General features: G+C 40.2%; 1 protein-coding gene across 1 annotated transcript in view; it reads left to right on the forward strand.

Moving 5' to 3' along the window:
• The first annotated feature begins 6647 nt into the window (after window positions 1–6647).
• ENPEP (glutamyl aminopeptidase) overlaps window positions 6648–21834 on the forward strand; it is a 36785-nt gene continuing 21598 nt past the window's right edge. Inside the window, exons 1-5 of the mRNA XM_074821442.1 lie at window positions 6648–7461; window positions 12442–12583; window positions 15151–15282; window positions 19356–19476; window positions 21613–21767. Of these exons, the coding sequence (XP_074677543.1) occupies window positions 6848–7461; window positions 12442–12583; window positions 15151–15282; window positions 19356–19476; window positions 21613–21767 (1164 nt within the window). The 5' untranslated portion in view covers window positions 6648–6847. The remainder of the gene's footprint in view (window positions 7462–12441; window positions 12584–15150; window positions 15283–19355; window positions 19477–21612; window positions 21768–21834) is intronic.

Genomic DNA, 21834 nt, shown 5'->3' on the forward strand with positions numbered 1-21834 from the left:
TATATGTGAGATTAACATGAAAGGTTTTCTTCTAATCTGTGTCAAATTTACTGCCTTTGAAAGCTCTGTGAGTTTCCTTGTTATTATATTATGGGAGAGGTAAACTATCTTAATCTAAGCTACCCATTATTTTTACACTGTTATCATATCCTATTGCTTTTTTTTCAGATCCTCAAGCATTTTGCTATTGACTGTTATGGAATTGCTCCCAGTGCACACAGCTGTAAGAGAGCAAGATTCAGTGTCTTAATCTCTTTTAGTAATTAAAAGGATGATTGATTCTTCCATTCTGTTTGTCTTGCCAGTTAGTTTGATGCTTTGTTTTATGTCCACTATATCGTTTTTAGTATGATGAGAAACCCATAATTTACTGTAAATGAAAACATGCCTTCAACTGAAAATACTGTTTTCCACAGTAACCTCCATTACCTGTTCAATCATGCTTGGATTTAGTACTATCACTGCATGCCGAGCAGACATCATTACTGGGTTGACTAATGCTTTGTTTTCATTTATTCAGCCTCTGAACATCCCCCTGTTTCTAAAGGAGAAAGCAGTACAAAGAAGCCTGCCCTGAAGGTTAACAGTTTCAGGCTGGGGACAGTCAAGGTAGGAAGGAGATTTTACACTTCTCCTCCATCAAAATGCTTTTCTTCCCATGCCCTGCTACCTAGACGTAGAAACAGATCAATATAACCGCATACCAAATGACACAGTAGTGCTCAAGGGCAGAGGTGGCACCTCAGGGAACTGCAACTCATACCAGATAGATTAAAAGTAGTGCCCTGAATTGCAAGTGGACAGAAGAGGTCTTCTAAGGTATCCCTCTCACTCACAAAAAAAAAAGTGAAGAGAGTGGAAAACAAGTTTTCCATTCTAAGAGGATAAAATGTCTCCAGAAGTTTATCAAGGAATTTCCCACTGAATTTCTCAAATGCAGAATTTGGTTTTCCTGTGGGCCTGCTGGTGACCCAACATATCCTAGAGGTCACACTATAAAAGCTTGTTGCTTTTCTCACTTTTGCTTAAGAAGTTGTTAAACAAGATGTATGTTGAGTGAGTTTGAAAAAATATCTGTATAAATTAAATTGTATTTTGTTGATACAGTAGAACTCTCCTCAGGCATGTTTTTAAAGACAAAAAAGAAATTTCATATTGGAAGCTAGACTTTGAAGTGCAGAGCCATAGAGTGTAACTATTTTAATGACCAGTGTTGCCAAGAAATAGGGTACTAAAATGTAAAAATAATAAAACACATTAGAATTGGAAAGATGGAACTGTATTCACCAGGATCCAGACTATTCTGGTTTTCTATTAAAGATTAATGATTAGAATGAAAGAACCCAAGTAAGCCCATCTTGGTAGCAATGCAGTGGAAGATTAAATGATATGATGATATGATATGATGAAGCAAATTAATACAGTTTAACTTGCTTTGTTTACACAAATAGTATAAGAGATGACATTCACATTTCGAGGCACAGAATCTACATCCAGGAGTTTGAAACAGGAAAAAAAAAAGGAAGGAAATAAAGCTTCTACTAAAGGTAACTGACAGTGCTTCCTTGTGAAGAGGCTTTGAGGTAACTCCCTTCAGCCTTGACCCTAGTGATAAATAAAACATCCAGCACTGACCTCCTGAGGGAACAAAGCAGAGCCCAGAATAGGTGGTGGGACTGCACTGCGCTTCAACCAGCGTGTTGTACAAGGAGCTTGTCAGTCTGCAGCAGGTAATAATACAGTCCTCCCAAGGCACCACAGCCAACAGTACCCCACAGGTGGGGCCAGATTTTAAAGATCTAAATGGGGAAACAATTATGACTGAAGAAATCTTGACTGCCTTTCTCAAACCAGTTCAAAACATTTGCATTTCCAAACAACACAAACCAAAAGGACTTGTTTTGTAGTTGAAAACTGTCATAGAAAAGATCATGAGTCAAACAAGGACCACTAAAAGCCAGTAATTGCTAAGGCTTGTGAACTCTAGGGAATTAATGATTGCTAGAGGATGTTCAAAGCCAAAGATGGAGACAAAATCAGTCATTACAGACGTAGGAAAACACTGGACAAGGGAATTATTTCTGACGCAGTTCATTTGTGACCTGGTAGAACTCCACAACTAGTTTCACATTTCTCAAATTAATGTCCTAAAATTTTTTTTGGTAGAGGGTCACAAGGGAGAAGTCTACAAGTGAAGCTCTGCAGAAAGCAATCACTACAGCAGATTGCTTCATGCCTCCTTTTTTTGCAATGACAAATCTAACAAGGAGTGTTAGTTTAGCATAAAGAGAGCCAAATTCCTCCTGATAGAGGCAGAGAGGCTCCATTTGTTATCCCTAAGTCTTGTAGCAGGGGCAGCTCAGAGAACAGAAGGAAATCAGAGGTCCTTAGACTCTGCTGCCTTCATGTTGCCTTGGTGTCCCTGGACACAGGGAGCCAAAGACCTCCTTGGCATAGGCCCAGTAAGTGTTTCATGTTATTCTGAGGAAGGACTTGGCTCAGAGGAGTTTCATTTGTTGTGAGTTGCAGTGGAGGATTTTTTCTTTTTTTAATATGTTTCATTTATTTCCATGTCTTTGATGCTTTCCAGAGCAGCTCTTTTCTCATTGTCAGCTTCAATTAAGAATTTCCTGGGTCTATGTGACTTCTCCCTGAAGGCCTAAGGCAGGCCTGTGCTAGTGCTGATCCTGGCTGTCACTTGTGGAAATTTTATTCCATTTTCCAAACTTGAAATTGAAAATGAATGGCTGACAATTTGCGCATAAAAATTATTATTCGTTTATATTCCTGGTAGTTGTCAGAAAAGATAACTGAATATTGCTGCTACAGGCTGAAGTGCTAAGACTTGGACAACAGGCCCAAGCCAGAGTTGACCTATAGATGAATCCTGTATATTTTATAACTGATAACCATTGTGCTAGTAGGTATTGTACTAAGTTATAGCAACCCACTTATGCTGATGTAAAAAGTGCTAAAGCATTGAAATACTGAAGCCTGAACAACAGGCCCCAAGCTGAAGCTGCAAACTTAGCATGTAGTCATTAATAAAATATGTAAACTCGCTAGTGAAAGATGCAGCTTAGACAAAATATAATCAGTAGTGAGGAGAGAATGTATCCAACTTTCCTTTCTCAGCCTTGTTCAAGGCTGAGAACCCAAGTATTTGGCCTTGTTAGAAACTCCCTTGGTTTCCCCCCCCCAAGCCCTGGTCAGGCTTTGGGTGGAATCCAACAGGAGAATGAAACCAGAAATTTTCTGCTCAAAACAAAGGTGCCAGCTATTCTGGCTTGTCGATCTTTGGTATATAAGGCTGGACCCACTTGCAGGGACCTTGGATGCCTCACCTACGGGTGGACGCACCACGTAGGATTTCCCACTTGCCGGGACAGGCTCTCCAAATCCTCGCTGTAGCCGGGGCTCCCCAGATGGCGACTGCGGATCTGTATGATGGTAACTTACACAAGTGGTGATGTATCTTTCTTAATCACTATTCTCTCTCTCGTGTAATAATGATTTGATGCATTACCCTGTATTTTCCTGTTTGTTGCTTTAGGTGCATTATTCTGCCTCTTCTTACTGCATGTTTTCTGTGTTACACTATTACATTATTTGGTTATCACCAGTAAAATACGCCTGTTCTTTTCACTCTGGTGTCTGAGTTTAATATAGCAAAACACAGGCACATACATGTCCCCACCAGCAATGTTATGACAGAGCAGGGTGACTTCATACCCCCTCCTTTTTAAGTAGCCAAAGGGACAGGCTTAAGCTAGTGTGGTAATTCTGGTGCAGACTGAGAACTAAATCCTAACTTAAGGTGAATTTGCTTCAATTAAAAATCAACACCAAACAAATGATAGCAGGTGTTCACATTGTCCAGGTGACTGAGAAGATTGTTTTAATCTCTTTTCAGTTTTCTAGAAATTAAACTAAAGCAGTTTAAACCCCTCCAGTCTTGGCTAGCACTTGTCTGCAGTCATGCATGTGGTTTATGCTGCAGCAGTTTAGTGTGAGCTTTCTTCCACTTTCCATATGGGGATTCATCATTTTAGGCCCGTGGGGAGGGGGTAGACAAAGTATCTATACCTTGTTGATGAAGGCCATGGTACTTTCCTTGCTGGGGAGGCAGATCCTCTTCCCTGCCCCTTTCTACCTGGAGACAGCCAAGCAGAGAGAGCACTGGCATTGCCTTTGGGGGCTCTACCCTCCTTTATTGCTCCCATGTATAGGAATTAATAGTTTCAGCCCTGTTTTATCCTTGGACATGTGTGCTGGGTCATTGGCAGCTAGGCAGCTTCCTAGCATTGCTAGCTGACCGCAGTGGTGTCAGCTAGGAATAAAGCGTATTTCTGGTATGGGAGGGATAAGTCTGCTCATAGCTACCACTATCAGAAATATATGTATTTTTGGCTGCAACTAGGCTTGAACCTCAGTTTTTATAAAGACAAGATCAATGCTAGAGTTTGCATATAACTGCTCTACTGCTCTTGACTGTCAGAAGACACCAATAATCTCTGCTACTCTTGAGCTAATTCATTTGTGACTCCTTATTAGCTTGTAATGGCTTTTACTGCTAGTGTTGTTTTTAAGGCTTAGGATAAGAAATACATATATTTTTGACATTTAGGACCAGCTTGTCCTCATGTGTTTTCTAGCACTTCCTGAAGGAGGTAATTGTTACCGGTGAAGAAATCTTCAAGTCTTTTCATAATTACAGTAAATAACCTGCTCTGCAGTCTATAAATTCAAACAGCATCTTCAGATTAAAAATGCAACAGAAAACCTCATGGCTAAGGAGAATGAAAATGGCAGTGATGTAGAAAGCATGCCTGAAATCAAGGCACATTTGCTATCTCATCACTTATGGCCTGCTCTGGCTTAAGATGTCTTATTTAAAATCTATTCTCACTCTTTTTCCTTGTCCTGTCCAATCAGAACAAAAGAAAAGCTGAAATGGTTTTAAATGTTAAGACCATGATCTTCAATGCTGGCTCTATTGCTAGAAGTTAAATTCTTACTCAATCCATTAAAGGGCACTAGTTTCCCATGTCATATCTAGTTTTGATCATAGCAGAGAAATGGGAAACAATAAAAACAGACATAATGTGAAACAGATTTTTAGCTTTCTGCTTGATTTTTTTTTTTTCCTTTGCATTGGTTTTTCACTTTTGAAAATATCTGAGTAATAGTTAACTTGATGCTCTGCAAAAAAGACCTTTTCTTTTTTCAGTTCCTGTTGGAAAACCTTGCCTTTAAAACAGGATGCTATATAAATAGTAGTGTGCTGTAAGAGTGCTGATGTGGACTGGGTGTCTAAAGTTCCCCATGGTGGCTGGAGATATGTCAAAGGGAGACATAAAGCTTGTGAGCTGATCCATTTCTGAATAGACTGGATGAAGTCTGTCCTGGAAATGCTCCTTCACTGATTCAGTGCATCTCACTTGTAGCATGTGTTGACTGATTCTAGGGCTTAAGTCAACCCATCCAGGTGAAGATTCATCCATCTCAAAGAAAAAAATAAAAGAGGAAAAGAGGCTAAGTAGCGGAGAGTTGTAACTGATGTGAAGAGTGATGTTAATCTGTCTCCTAATAAACTAAAATGGGAAGCATGAAGCCAAACTGATGTGCTTGATTAAAAATCTACTCAAGTGGGCTCCATAAGTAGAGAAAAAGGATTAAGAGATCCAGGGACTGAGGTTTCTATTCTACACTGTTTTCCTTTAGTTCAGCATCAAACAAGGTCAAGACTACTGCTGTATTCAGTTTAATACTGCTTAGCAACATCTTGCTTGCAGACTTAGCAAGGCCTCACTTACAATGAGTTGTCCCAAGCAGAATCAGGCTCTATTCAATTAACTTGTTTCGACAAAGTGACACATCGTGATGACATGCAGTAAATGCTAAATTAGATCTTTAGTACATAAATCATATAACTGCATATTTGGAAGTTTTCCTCACAGCAAGGGTTCACAGGCAGCACTGTAACTGCGCTGCCCAACAAGGCAATGCTATCCCAGGCTACCAACTTGCATGCATGGTTATGAGCAATCTCCTGGAAAACTGAGCCTATGAGAGGGGGAGAGGAATTAGACACGTTTTAAAGTCTGAAGTCAGTGATCAAAATTTATTGTTCCACTGTGCATTCTTCTGCCCATGACTGCCTCAAATTACTCGGCAAAGGTAAATGAGCCTAGAAAAGAGGGGAAACAGTTGAAAAGGCCTTGAAAGATGTATATGATTTTTGCTGGATTTTTGAGACTTTGGAGATGTCATTTCACAAACTATAGGGTAGAAGTTCAAGGAAATCTTTGCTGGTAAGTGGAAAAAGTAAAAAAACCCCAAACCTCAAAAACCCAAACAGGACAGCAGGGAAAAAAAAGGAAGAGGTAGTGGCAAAGGTTGAGGGTTTGGAGCAGTTACACCTCTATCTGCAAACCCTTTCTGAAAGCTGCTGACAGAGCTTTGGCATCTGATCATCTCCTAACTGCTGATTAACATAGCACTGTTTTATATTTAACTCAGGCCAGAGCAGGAGGGGCTGGGGGTGGGGTTGTGATGCTTATAAGGGGAGCACGGCAGGAACAATGTTCTTCTGTGTCGGTTCCCTCCGTCTCCCAGCCCAGCTGTACTCCTTTTGATCATTCACATTTCCTCCAAATGCATGTTGTCTTTAATTAATCGAGTGTCTCATGGAAAGCGAGGTGGGGGAGACAAGCAGAGAACAGCTATAGCTACACAATTAAAATACAAACCAAGTCTGCTGAGTTTACTGAATGCAACTGCTGAAGTGACTAATAAGCTTTTTTACAGTTAATGTTTTGCTGTGAGAACAGACCCAGGAGCAGAGATGGAGGGCATGGATTTTGAGGATAAGAAGTCCAAGAAATACTGCATGAAGACAAAGCATGTGGCTGTCATCTGTGGCGTCGTGGTTGTTGTAGGTCTTGCCGTGGGGCTTGGCGTAGGATTGAGCAGACCTAAATCTCAACAACCTTCAGGGGGAACGGATCAGCCAACAAACCCTCCTCCCACAGTGGATTTGGGTCCCTGTCCTCCTAAAAATGATGAGACTGGAGACTGGCGACATTTTAGGCTACCTACTTATGTCAAGCCTGTCCACTATGATCTGGAAATGAAGCCTGAAATGGAGAGAGACATTTACACTGGGACAGTCAGTATTTCTATTGCTCTGGAAAAATCTACCAGATACGTGTGGCTCCACCTGCGAGAGACCAAGATTACAGAAATGCCCACACTTCGGAAATCCTCGGGGCAGCAGATTGCTCTGAATGACTGCTTTGGATACAAGCCACAAGAGTACATAGTGATGAAGGCAGAAACAGAGCTCTCTGTCACTAATGAAAGTGATCCCTATATACTCACCCTGAAGTTTCAAGGCTGGCTGAACAGTTCCCTGGTTGGGTTTTATAGGACCACCTACAATGACAGTGGACAGATCAAGTAAAGCAGTTTTTCTTTTATTTATTAAACTTTCTTCTCTATTTCTACTTTCTCGGGCCTGCTCTATTCCTGTTTCAGCTTCTCAGTCTTGCCTCTCACCAACTTGCTGACATTTCTGGGCTGTTCTTTAATTTTCTCATTCCCCTAAGGAAGATGCTGTATTCAAAACCATTTGGCTGTTGACAACTGAATGTGGGCTGGAGAGATGAGGGGTTTGTTGTTATTATTCTGAAAAACTTTTTCAAACTCTACTGGTCCTAGGTTACCTTTACAAATGGCTCCCTCAGAGAGCTGGAGAGATCGAAGCCAGTTTTTATCTCTGTGGTACAATAAATAGCATATAGCTCTCACCACTCTCTCCTATCACTCCGCAAGGTAACAGTTGCATTGTAAAATGCTCTTGTGATAGTTTTCCTGACATCATGCCTCCTTGATGTTATAAGCCTGAGGAATATCCAAACCAGAACTTCCCTATGCCTTCTGCAGCTGGTTTAAATTATGAGTAGGAAAGTCCAAATGATAAAGATTATCTTTGACTTGGACTTTTTGTGCTCCAGCTCTTCCTTTTTAATATATCAATAGTTATTGAAAGATTACAAAGCCTCTGCCAGTTCACTTAACCCATTCTATTTCCCAGGTTTGCACTACTTCAGGGTGGAAGCTTGAAGAAGCCATTGCCCACTGCTCAGAGACATTTCTTCGCAGTTAGCATATAGAGAGGACACTCATCCATTTTCCAATATTTATGTTTCTGAAGTGACTCATTCCAGCCTTTATGGCTAGAAGATAAACTTGGCTAGACTTTTCCAAGACCCTGTAACAGGAACATGGAGACAAACACTGGTGTGTTTTCATGGCACTTGTTTGCCCTTCTGGGACAATGGTGACATGAGTGAGAGTCACATCGGCTCCATTCAGTCGCTGACAGGCAATGCCAGGAGTAGCAGCGGTGACAGGCACCAGCAGCAGCAAATCCAAGAAGCAGAGGAAAAAACAAGCATTGATTTTTTCATACTTAAACATAGTTATCTGATCTGGGAAGTAGCCATGTAGAGAACAGCTCGAACCCCAGCCAAGCTCTTTCTCTCTTGTTTACCTCCATCTACCACCTCAGTATTACTCTGACTTGGAGGGTGCTTTGGTTTTATACTTTGAGCATCTGACATCCCCAGAGCAGTTTTAAAGTGTAACCTTTTAGCATCTTTCTAAGCTGAGGTGTATTACTTCCTTTATATTGGTGAAGGATACCTAGATATTAAATGAGTTGCCTCAGGTCTGTCACAACACCAATAGCAGGACCAGAATGCAGGTCTCCTGAGTCACAGAGCAGGAGAGGTGAGTGTCCATCCCTCACATCCAGATAGTGTAGGAAGACAAGGACCAAACATCTGACATCAGAAAGAAAGGAGAACTTCATAAGCTAAAGAAAGTATAAAACGTGAGCTCACTTTGAGGGAGTTCCTACTTCTTGATTTGGATGATGGAAGCTACAATTGCAAGGATGATCCTAGCCAGCAGTCTCAAAACACTCAATACAGAAAGGAACTTGAGCATGTGAGTTTGTTAGGCTTGAGAGGGGATCTAATAAGAATGAGTGAATGGTGATTTCTGAAATGCTTTTCATGTGATTAAGTTTGGGCAGATTGTTTGTGGGGGTGGAAGAGGCGATGTACATGACAGTGATAAGTACAGCTTTGAAACAAAATCAACCACCAGCCAAGTTGCTGCTATGCATCATGAGAGTAGGTGATAGGACGGGGTGAGGAAGGATGGCGAGGGAAGGGTGTATTACTTATTAAAACTGCATTTTCCCTAGCTTTCTACTCAAAAATAATGCTGACTGGAATTAGCTTTTATATTTCACCTTTGCCTGACACAGACATCACCCTTGGATATTTTCAACCCAAATAGTTCCTTTTTTGTCATGTTCTAAGTAAATACAAACTAGATCAGGTAATAGCAAAAGTCAAGCAAGTCTATTTATAGTAGATATTAGAGAGAAGGGGGCTGAGGTGAAAATGAGAACCAACATGTAATTGACCTACTTTGCCATCCCTTCTGGGCAGTGTTAGAAGCAGCGGGACCTTTTGAGAGAATTAATAACACTGGAAAGTCAGCTCCCAGGGCTGAGCTGCTCCCCAGCTGTCTATCTGCACAGGCAAAGGTTTGCCAAAGCATTGCTATAATGTCTTTTGTTTACAAACTGGGCACGTGTCCAGGCTCTGCTGTTGCTTAGATTCAAATCTCCCACCACGTTTTGTGGAAAACAGGTAGACATGTGCTGAACATGCCTGTAAGTCTAGGATCCTTGGGAGGCTTAGGGAAAAGAACGTCTCATTTGGGAATCCTGTTCAGACAGATCACACAATCCCCGTCAGGACAAAGGTGCTTTTGGACATGCCCAGAAGCGGATCTTGAGATACCTTGGGAACACAACTATTTAAATTGACATGCGCGTGCAAGTAGGGAGCAGGAAAGCAGAAACTTTGAGAATGCAGATTTTAGACATAGACTTGCCTAGATCCTCCTGTGGGTGTCTGAATCCAGCTGTAAACACTGAAGTCCTTTGGTAAAGCTATTCCTCTCTCTGTTCATTTTATTTCCCCATTGATGAAAGGGGAATAGCAGTCCTTCCCTACTTTGCATGATGCACTGAGCACGTTACAATTGTGTTATTTTCAGGTATTAGGAAAAATAGCACAAGAGTCCTTGCCTGGTGTAATGGGGTTTTTTGACTCATTAGTTCCTCTCAAGGAATGTGCTAAACCCCCATTTTATTTTCTCCTTAGTATTACAGATAATACAAACATGTCACAGCAGCTGGTTTTGATTTTGCATTACTATTAGTGACAAGGTATGACTTCCCTTTTATAGGAATTCTCTCTGTCTTCTGTAAGAGAGCAAGAGGCTTATAAAAGATACCCAGCTGGGCACATCTCTAACGGGGAGACTTGCATTTAGGTTTTATTGTTTAAGAAAATGCAAAATAATCTTTAGTGTACAGAATTAGCACTCCTGGATTTTTCTCAAGGAGAAAATTTCCTCAGAAGCAGCAATGAATCGGTATTTAGGGAAAGACCAGGAGAAAAATGCTTTAATTAGCTCAAGGGGAGGGGTTTTTACACTAACCCCCTGTGCTTTGGGGAAAAAAAAAAGGAGGAAATTCATCATAGTTCTAAATGCAGCAGTTTTATTTTGGGAACAACAGCTGGATGCAGTCTCAGCCAGATCTTCACTTATTACTATGATACTTACAACTGTCACCTCTAGTTCACATTTAAAGGTCCGGACAGCAACAGCAAGTAGAAGAACAGAAGCCACTAAGCAGTGAAGAGAATCTTATCTAAAAACTACATTATACATTTTGAAAGGAAATTACAACATTTCATGTTTCCAGTGCCACTTCTATGCATGCCATAACCTGGAGTTCTCATCATCTGCCCCATAGGAATGGTAGTGCTAAGGTTTTGCACTGCTGATGTCTGTCTGCCTCCACAAATATATGAGGATAGATGGATTATCAGCTTATAAATCAACAGAGATATCACAGTGTTATCAGTCTGTAGGAACAAGATATAAATGTGTCAAAATATATAGCCAATTTTTCAAGCAATAACTGTGAAGCATTGCCCTGGGGACTTGAAGTTAACTTAATTGTGAAATAGCTTTCAAATCCTACAAAAAGTAGAGAGTGACATCAAACAATTTACCAAGCAAAAGAAACTCTGTTGAGCCCGAAGTTATGTTAAGGTGAATGTTCATTATGCTTTCTGCCCATGAACTTTTGAGTTACTATTCCAATGAACATGAATGGTAAGAACTCAGACATATTACCTCCATCAGGTTTGTAAATGACCCTTGCTGCTACAAGCTCCTAATGACTAGCTTAGTATTTAACCATCACAGGAAAATGCCAAGGGCAACAGAAACACTGAAAAATTGGTTGTCAAGTGAGCTTGTAGGATTGCTGCAGATCTGTAATTTATGATGTACTCTTTTAATTACTTTTTGGAAAGAAAAACTACCTTAATATAGTTGGAGCAGCTGTAGAAGTGTTGTCAGAAAATGCTCAACATTCCAGATTAATTGAAGAAGCATCTGTGATTCCTTTCACCATCAATCACTGGAGAAAATGTTCTGCCACGGTATGGCTCATTAATGGTGGAGCCCAATGTCACTGTGAGAAGCAAGCACATGATATGAACATTCACAACCTTCACCTTATTTTCTGACATGACCCCTATTGTCTAGCTCATCCAGTAGCTTTTGCATAGCTGAGATGACTTTCTAAACTCCCAACATGGCTAGCATAGCATCAGTTATGTACTAGGATGTTCACATGAACTTTCCATGCTTTCTCCAGCAGTTTCTTTAATGGAGTCAGGGGAGCATAGCAGCACCAGCAAAAAAACTCCATGTGGTAACTGCAGAAAAAGAAACACACAAGCAGGGTGAGATTTTTAGGGGCACTCACACAATTCCAGGGTGTCTTCTCAGGAGATGTTCATGACTCCAAGCCCAAGACATGCTCTAGTAGGTAAAAAACACATGGAGTGACTTAAGTAAACATCCCTATACCAGGACCTTAATTTCCTTTCAGATGATAATACCAGTAGTTTATTTTAGGCACATAAGCCATCATCATCAGGAAGGTGAGCAAAATTTTTACAATCCATGAGGGGTCATTCCTGTCTTATTGCCTGACTCCTAAAAATATTTGATGATACATAAATGGCTTTAGCTTTTGCTCTGAAACCTAGAGGATGTTGATGACAGACTTTGAAGTGTACATGTTACACATGCCTATATGATGTCAGCTTGTGCATTTCTGACATCACTTACTTTTATGAATGGACAAGTGCACACAAATATTTGTAGTTGACTTTAGTTTGTGAAATTGCCAAAAAATTATGCTTAAAAATTGCAGATAAGATTTAAAAGGTATATAATGAAAGCTTGCCAATGTGTTGTTTGTTTAAGGAGCATTGCAGCTACTGATCATGAACCAACAGATGCACGGAAATCATTTCCTTGCTTTGACGAGCCCAACAAAAAGGCAACTTACAACATATCTATCATCCATCAAGATAAGTACCAAGCACTTTCAAACATGCCGGTACAGGTATGTATTTCCCAACTTTGCTGCCTAAATGGAATGGTTCTGTAAAGCCACCGGAAAGGTAGCAATGGATTGCAAGGTCCTTGCACGTTCACAGAACCTACCACCCAGAAATTGTAAAGCTAATGGTTAATAAATATGTCATAACACAGGACTGGTTGGTTAGTTAGGACTCCCAGTGGTCCACCAGCACACAACATGGCAATACAGAGCCAAATCCAAAGCAGAAATGAAGCGTCTCTTCTGTCTTTAGCTAGCTGGCCCTCTATTCAGATATTCTAGATGAGCATCCCATACTAATTATAAATAGGTAATGGCAGGTTCTTCAGTCAAACCAGATGGACTCTGAGCAGGAATACTCTGGAAGACAGCTGCTTCCCAGATGGGAAGTCTAAAATAATCACTGAAACTACATAATTGTCCAAAGTGAAGGTCTGCTGATCACAATATAGTGGCAAAGGGTCCTGCTAACAAGAAAGTCTAGGATTATTATTCTTAATAATATATGATCTGAAATCTCATCTGTCAGCGCATGGGTGTGGACACTTGTCAGTCCACCATGACTGTAATTTCCTAAATAATCTATTTCTGGACCTGGTGGGTCAAATTCCAAGTTTTGTATGAAATTCAATGGCATCAATTATCTACCTCTGAGCCCTCTGGAAGAAGATTGAATGGCTTTCAGCTGAGAAAGTTTCTAATGAATAGTTTAACTGAATGTGTATTCCAATGTATTTTCTAATGAATGTGTTCTGAAGTGGGGGATAAAGTGCCAAGTTTTTAAAAAAAGAAGAAAAAATAAAAAAAGAGCTTCCAGCCTCCAGGCTGTTGACATTTACATCTTCCCGATCATTCCTCCACCCAGAAAACAAGGGTCTGCTTTACTGTGTACTATTTTGTTTAAAGAGTCTCCCAAAACCTTAACTATCCCCTAGCAATGCAGCTGAGAGAACTATTGCCCATCTGATACAGTTGCCTCCCAGACACTTTGCAAATTTAAAGCTCTGACCTATTGTTATTAAAAATATTTCTATGCTACCTAAAAGAGCATCAGGCACTTTGATGAACAACACATGAAAGAAGAGCGTTTGCCTTACCTTTCCTCAGAGACCTCAGATAAGTGAGGGTAGCGGCAATGAAGGTGAAGGGATGAGACTAGATGTTATCAAGATTCAGTGGGTTTTGAGATTTACTTTAAACCTTTACACATGGACCTTGCCTCCATTATGGACATACAAAAATAAGCTTTCAAAGGGCTAGCTACGGCTTGTTAATTAATTTGCTAAAATCCAAGTACAGGCAGGGAAATGTAGATCATGCTGGGCTCGTACTCAGGTTTGACTAACGGATCATAGCAGGGCACTTTTTCATCTGGTGTGCTCAGGTCAGTAGCTCTGTTCTTAGTAGTGAAAGATCTTTGGGAAATCTTTTCAAAGGATGGAAATATAATAGTTTGTTAATGCAAGGCATATTGTGCATTACACATCCTGTAGTAGTTTTGGTGGTGTGGAGCTTTATAATCAACCTGGCAAAATCAGAAACTTATACATTTCATTGGCATTTTTCACTGGAGTGAATTTTTTTTTTTACTTCTTTTCCACTGAAGTTCTGACTTTGTTGAAAGAACAAAAGATATCAAAATAGAGTCAAATAATTGAAAAGTAGATTGCGAATATCTCTGTGAAAAGGAGTCTGTGAATATATCTATGAAAAGGCTTTTTTTGCTCATGGAATCATATTACCTGTAACATTCACTATCTGTCCTTTATTTATATTGACAAATCTCGGGAAGTATTGTATCTCTAGTAGAAGGTTAGTGTCTTTTGTATGCTTTTTGCTTTTGTCTTATTTAAGTTAGTCATCCAGTCAGAAACACAAAAGCTATCAGACAGGCAATAGTAGATAATAAATAGCAGAAATAAATATTTAGAGGACGAATCACATACAACAGGTTGCAGGTTTGGTCATACAGTTCAGTTGAGAGGTAATGACATTTGCGAAAATCAAGAATTTAATTAATTTAGAAAATAAAAACTATGATCAGCACTAAACCTTATGTACATTTAAACAACTCACCAATTAGCAGTGCTAATTTGTACCTGAATGAGTTAAGGATAGATCCATTAGACTGGTCTTTATTTTAAGTAGCATCTCTGCAATCCCTGACTCCTACATGATGCATGTATTTAAGAAAGGGGAGAATCCAGTCTCTTCTCTGATCTGTCTAAAGTGATGTTATTTTATGCAACTATTCCAAGAACAAAACACACTAGCATGCACTGGAAAACTCATGTTGGCAAAATTCCTGTGCATGTGAATGATTTCAAATCCTTGATGAAAATTAGAACCAGGTAAACTTAGCGCAGAAAAACAAAGTCCCATTTCGTGTACTGCAGAAAAAACATTTTGTCTGTTCTCATGCCATCAGCAATGGGATGCCAGAAGAGGTGAACTTGGAGAGGTGATTTATCATTCCTATGTAGTTGCAGCCTTCATAGAAATATTGTATCCTCTTCTGCATGTGTTTGCAATTCCAAAAATCAAATTAATTGTTTTTTTCATTTCTGCAGAAAACTGTACAGCTGGGCGATGGCTGGACTCGGACAACTTTTGAGAAGTCAGTTCCCATGAGCACTTACTTGGTTTGCTTTGCAGTGCACCAGTTTCAGTGGGTAGAGACAACATCCGCTAGTGGAAAACCTGTAAGTCCTGTTGAGCCTGGACATGGTTCAGATGACAGATGTACTATGATTTCTTTTTTTTTTTAAATGAAACATCTCTTTTTATAATACAAACAGGAACATATTTTTCCCTTTCCTATAGCCTATATTATGCAGCATATTTTATCAGATTAGGCGTTCACAGTAGTCCCTCTGACCTTGACTACATATGGTGTTTTGCAGCCCTTTCCTGCCTCCCATCTTGGTGAGGTCCCAGTCAGTACCTCCCATACGGACACATGGGTGAGGAAGAAGCACTATTTCTCCAACCTCATCCCTGACTTGAAGCCCAGAGTCTGAGGGGATATACAAGTCCAGGGGTACAAGAGATTCACAGACCATGGATACAAATGCTTTACAGTTTTCTGTTGGTTAAAAGGGTGAAACTATTCCTATTTACAGTCATGGAGACATAAAACTACAATGCTATGTGCCATTATTTATTGAGTCTAATATTCTTTAACAACAGTGGTTAAAAGCAACTGCCCAGTGTGAGTTCTTTACAATTAAGTGTAGAAGTGATAGTGTCTGCTTAAACAGCTGGATATAGGTAGGCACCATAATGAACTGAGTATGCAAGTCCTTCATTTAGATGCAACAGGCGGTCCAATCCAGTTCTCACTTAGATTCAAATCTCCTGAAGGTGCAGCTGATCAGGCATAAGGGGATCACAAGACATTATGTTGAATCACAACCTGAAAGCTTATATACAATTTTCCCCTCAACATAAACTCCTCATTTAGCCTAAACCTAGTCAGGGATGCTCAACCGACTGTTAATTATTTATTGGTTTACATCTTTTTTTCATCTGAGACAGAAGATAACCCCTGGGCTGCATGCTCTTGCTGCTTCCCCTTCCTTTCCCCTTAGGGGTGTAACACATGGTCTTGTGGTTCAGCTGAACTGGCAGCACTTTCCTCCTCTTCTGGAGGCAGTGACACCAATGGACAGGGAATCTAGAGCAAAGCTCCAGCCAGACCATTGTTCCCCTAGCAAGTAAGCTCTTCCCGAGTTTCTCTATCCAAAAAAGCTCAGCCAATCCTTACCTACTGAAGGCTGTCCACTGATGTGAAAATCTGCCTTGTGTCAATCTTCAAAGTTCTTAGCAAAGACTTCCTGGCATAGCACTGTGCTGAGGCCTCCCTCCTCTACACCCTCGCTAGCATCATGCTGTATGTTTATATTATTTCTTACTGTAACTAAGGCTAAATTACCCTTAGCCAAGCAAATGGAGCCTGGTTTGAGATAGCGATGCAATATTCTTAGATCCCTGCTGTTTGGCTGAGTAATTTGCAAAACAGGAGAATGTTTTAGGCCCCCGAGCCACATAATATTTTTAACCAGATGCTCTTCAGAGGACCTGCTTCATTCACTATCAGGGACAGGACTTCGGTTATTTGGCCTCAATAGATATTCTCTAGAGTTTAGTTATTTTAAGAATTGGAATTTGTGCAACTTTTGTAGAACATAATGCAGTGGGGGGAAAAAAAAAAAGCGCTGAAGATGTATGTAAAATTTTTATTAAAAGTTAACATTCTCTGCTTGTCCATGCCACGCTCCAGAATATGGCTCTGAGGTCAATATTTGTTTTTTTTCCCCAAGCAAAACAGTAAAGCCCACAATGTTCCTGGCTGGTTGTAGCTTTTCTAAATAGAAGGGAGTGTTCACTGAAACATGGTAATTAGAGTGTGTGTGTGTAGAAGCAGGGGTATTTGTGTCAGTACAGAGGTTGTCTAAAGAAACATCTTCTAATTCAGGCCTTGGTTACTACATATTTTATTAACACTATTCACTAAACAATGACTGAGGACTTGCCTGCACTGAAAAACTTGGGGTTTAGGTGAGGTTAAAGTCATAACCACTTCCTTTCTCTTAGCATGGACATAGTTTTACCAATATAACATATATGTGTAAGATTGTTTTTAATTAAAGGAGCCACATAAACTCCATCACTAAAAATTACCTTTTCCCCAAGAAAACTAAACTATTTTTAATCAGATATTTAGAATATCCTTCTCCTAACCAAACAGTTCTTTTCCAAAACCTTTGAAGCCCAGCTGAGCAATGAGGTATTTAGATTCACCAGCTGCTGAAAAGAACATTCCATAGCTTGCTATATAAATTGCTAACAACAACAGAAAGTATCCATGTGATCCATATATTACTTTCATAAACAACAACGACAGCATGCAGCTCACATGACATGGTAAATTATTTAAAATCTCTGCTGTTCACTCTGAAAGCTATCACCCTAACAAAGACATTAATGGAATCAATGGTGCGAAATGTGCCTACAGCTGGAAACAATGCTCCTGAGCTGATTACCTGTCAGGTACCAAATGCCTGGTTTAGAAAACCACAGAGGAGATGATACAAATGAAACCCAAAGTAAGTTCCAGTGCATGCTGAAGGTTTCGGAAACCATAAATATGGATCAGCCAGGGGACCGAAGACTGCTAAATTGGGTAAAGAGCTTACTGAAGTGGAAATTGCAGATTGTAATTGCAAACTGACCCTGAGGGAAATCCCCTGGCTGGAATGGATTCCCAATTGAATTTCATAAGCTTTTTTTGGTTTTGTTTTTTCATTCCAGCTTTATTTCTGACCACTTTCCCATTCTCCCCTCTCGTTGGAGGAAGTGTAATTTCATGGTATTGAAATCAATGTGTTGTCAGGCTCCAAGAGGGTTCCTAGAGTAGGCCAGCTCCTTTGCTCAGTTTGGATCCTAAACTGCTGGCTGTAAGACGGCATCGAGGAGTAAACAAGCCACACCAACACAACCAGAAGAATGTGGCCCATTCATAAGAGACACAGAGCCTGCAAAATGAGATGGATCAGTTTTCCTGAAGCCAGAAACTTCACTCCATATAAAGATCTCTTACTTTCCACACAGGAGATTTTCACCGACAGTGAAGAGAACAGCTTACAGCTCCTTCCAGTGGACACACCAGTGCTATGGCTCTGCTTTGGAGCAGAGATCTGTGTGAGCTTTTGGGACAAAGACATTGAAGGAAAGACCCTCAAAAGACTCCATAAATTCTGCACTCAAACTTTGTCTTCACGATGTGGAGATAACACCCCAAAAGGCTTTTTCAAGCTGTAGGCCTCCTCATCATGGTTGTGGATGCCATAAGGACTCTAGTCCTCCAGGGCCTGAGGTTTTATATTGCTTGACAGTAATAGTCAAAACAGTCCCAGGCACCAAGCCTCAGGGATGGAAAGGTCAGCACTCAACACACCATTTTTTGCGTTCAAGGAAAAAAGCATGCTCAGATATGCAAGGGGAGCACAGAGACGGTCACTCATCTCACACAGGGCTAGCAAACATGCTAGTTTTCCTGGACTTGCCTGGTGGGAAAAGAGAGCTGATTTTTGTCTGGGATATCCAGAGGCACAGCAGCCCAGGCTGTATGGCCTGAGGTCCTGGGCAAACAGCCACTTGACCTGCATGGGCCAGCATGTCCGGGAAGAGTTACAGATCTGGTAAACACACTATCTTCAGAGGGTCCGAGATCTTCAAACATACAAGGACAAGAGGAAATTATGATGATAATAGGTAGAAAAGGTAGGAAGAAATTGAAGAAAATAAGGTGTTACGGACTTCAGACACATTTCAGGACAGATGGACTCCTAAAGATTGGTCTGGTGGGATCAGATCAGACCAATGAACTGCTCAGAACAAGTGGATTCCCTTTGATTGTGCTTACCCAGGCTTCCATCTTGAGAAAACCAGACCTTGAGGAAGGAGGGGGCCAGCATGCACCCAGGCCCTGCTCCAAGCTTGGCCACTGTGAGCTTCTGGGTCTTGCCAGTTTTATGATTTAGGCATACTGTGGAAAGTGCACAGATTATGTTGATTTGGTCTCTCTTATGTACAACATATGAATACCTTTGTTGAATAAATGTGTTAGGGAACAGAATTAAGTGTTCAGGCCAGTCTCTTAGAGAAAACCTTCAGTGTTATAGGTATGTGTGTTAAATGACTTTTCAGTGCTTGCCACCTTCTAATTTCTTTTAACTGAAGACTGCTCTAATTGTCTCTCTGTATTTTACAGCTGAGAGTTTACGCCCAGCCACTGCAAATACACACGGCAGAATATGCAGCAAATGTAACAAAAATTGTATTTGACTTCTTTGAAGAGTACTTTAATTTGAGCTATTCTCTTCCAAAACTAGGTGATTATTAATACTTATATTTTTAATATTGTTAATTCACTGTCATAATTATGTTTCTCCTACAGGTCTCTGTGCTTTGGTGGAAAACAGCATGAAAGCATTTGGTTGCTAACTGCTGATATTATGTCACAATGTTTTAAAACTGTACCCATGTAGTTCAAGGTGTTCTTAAATATCATGATGGGAGAGTTGGTCTCAGTAACAGTTTAGTTATCAGTTCTCACAGTTCAGTTTGCTGAACTGAAGCACTGGTCCTGGCATGGTTATTTTAAAGTGTCTTGTGGAAAATCAGGGGAAGCATTGGTGTCATCAACAAAAGAACATCATGAGCTAAAATAGAGCCAGAAGAATTTTGAGAAAAATATGTACCACTTCCATGGGAACTTCTGGACAAAAGTCAGCAGTGAGATAAGTGAAGATGTAAACTGCCAGAGAGTATGTCATACCATTTATTAACCGTAGTGCAAAGTGGGTGTGTATCCACTTCTTAGAAAGATGAATGTGGTCCAGCATATAATTTGTAGTTTCTACTGCTGGGCTAAATAAATAACCAGAGCTAAACAAGAGTGGACACACTATCAAATTTTGCCCATGGTTACAAAACAAGCAAAGAAAAAGTAGTGCAGCTGGGCATCCTTTAGATTGGACTGTCTGGATTGTGGATCTGATCCGCGCACTTTGAACTAACAAAGTTGGGAATGTAATCAGAGTTTTGGAAATGCCCCCTCCTAAGACCTCCAAAGAGGTATTTCAGTTAGGTTCATGAACATAAAAGGATGGAAAAATATTAACTACAAACAAGTTAAGACGATGTAATGGGGAATTAAATGTGGAAATTAATGGGGAAAAATCCCAAACTTTGAAAATTATTAACAATGTTATGCAAACCTTTTATTGGCTATTTGTACATGCATCTATCAGGCTAACCTGTATTACTTTAACAACAGATTTTTACCTCCTCCTTTCAAAACATCATCTGAGTTTACTGTAAATAACTGCATTTCAACGACAACTGAATTAGGGAAATGAGTACAAAATGTTGTTCTTCCACACACTAGTCCCCAGTAATATTGGGACTATATATCATATTCAGACCTTCATTTCCATAGAATCCTGATGACTTTGCCATGTCAGTGTATGGTTAGGGTCTGTACTACAGGGTGGACTGGTAACTCCAGATCAGTAGTATCAGAGGATAGATTCTCTTTTAGATTTTACACTGTTTTTCTCAGAATGTCTATTTGTTGGATCACAAATCTTGGCTTACTATATTGTTCCCTCAGTATTAGAAGTTATCTGGATCAAACCTGATGAATCAAATATGTTTCTGCATATATTGTATTTCACATTGATTTAAGACTTCTGGCATTGCCATTCTCCTTGTGATCCTCATTTTGACTGTCACTGAAGCCCTTGCCAGACTATCAGCTTTGATTCTGTAATCAAGTTGTTTACATTAAAATAAGTAATCCCCATTTTCTGTTAGGGTGGAGTGAGGGTTGTTTGTTCTATTCAGTTTGAAATCTATCTGTACTTTTTCACTAACCCACATAGAAAGGCTGTGGTCATTATTTGCAGAAGAAAATGCCAGTCCAATTGAGTTCGCAATTCTCATTTATTGATTACTGACCGTAAATGAGTGACCCCCACAAATTGCCAGGAGTAGAAGCAGATGTTCTTCATTGCATGGGGGATTTACTTCAGTTAACATGTCAATAAATATTTTTAATACAACAGTGTGACAAACAATGACATGCCTCATTATGTTACAGATAGTTTCAGGAGGTTTACTGCCTCCAGCACATCCCCAGACAATACTATTAATTTCTAGAGCCAAAGTTAAGTAATGTATGATACACACGCTCCCAAGAGGATGCATAGCATCACCTCACAGGACAGATCCTCAGCTAGTGCAACTGATCCTAGCTCTATTAATCTCAGCAGAGCCAGAGCGCTTGCTATCAGCTGCTGTAGGCCAGTTCCCTGCTTCTTAAACACAGGTTATAGACTGTAGTCTACAGCAGTAAACCAGAACCACAAATGGTAAGCCAAACAGGCTGTGAATACACAGAAAGAGGACGAGCTAAGTGGTTTAAAGGATACAGTGGTAATCATGTTCTCTTTCTTTCAATGTAGATAAAATAGCTATTCCAGATTTTGGGACAGGTGCTATGGAGAACTGGGGGCTGATCACATACAGAGAAACAAACCTGCTGTATGATCCAGACGAGTCAGCCACTTCCAACAAACAGAGAGTAGCTGCTGTGATAGCCCATGAGCTCGTTCATCAGGTACGTTTTAGGACACAATTCATTTTTACAAGTGCTTCAAATGTGTAGTTGCAACATTTTAGTCTTG

The sequence above is a fragment of the Strix aluco genome, chromosome 4 (genome assembly GCF_031877795.1).
Source record: "Strix aluco isolate bStrAlu1 chromosome 4, bStrAlu1.hap1, whole genome shotgun sequence".
In the NCBI taxonomy this organism is placed as follows: Eukaryota; Metazoa; Chordata; class Aves; order Strigiformes; family Strigidae; genus Strix; species Strix aluco.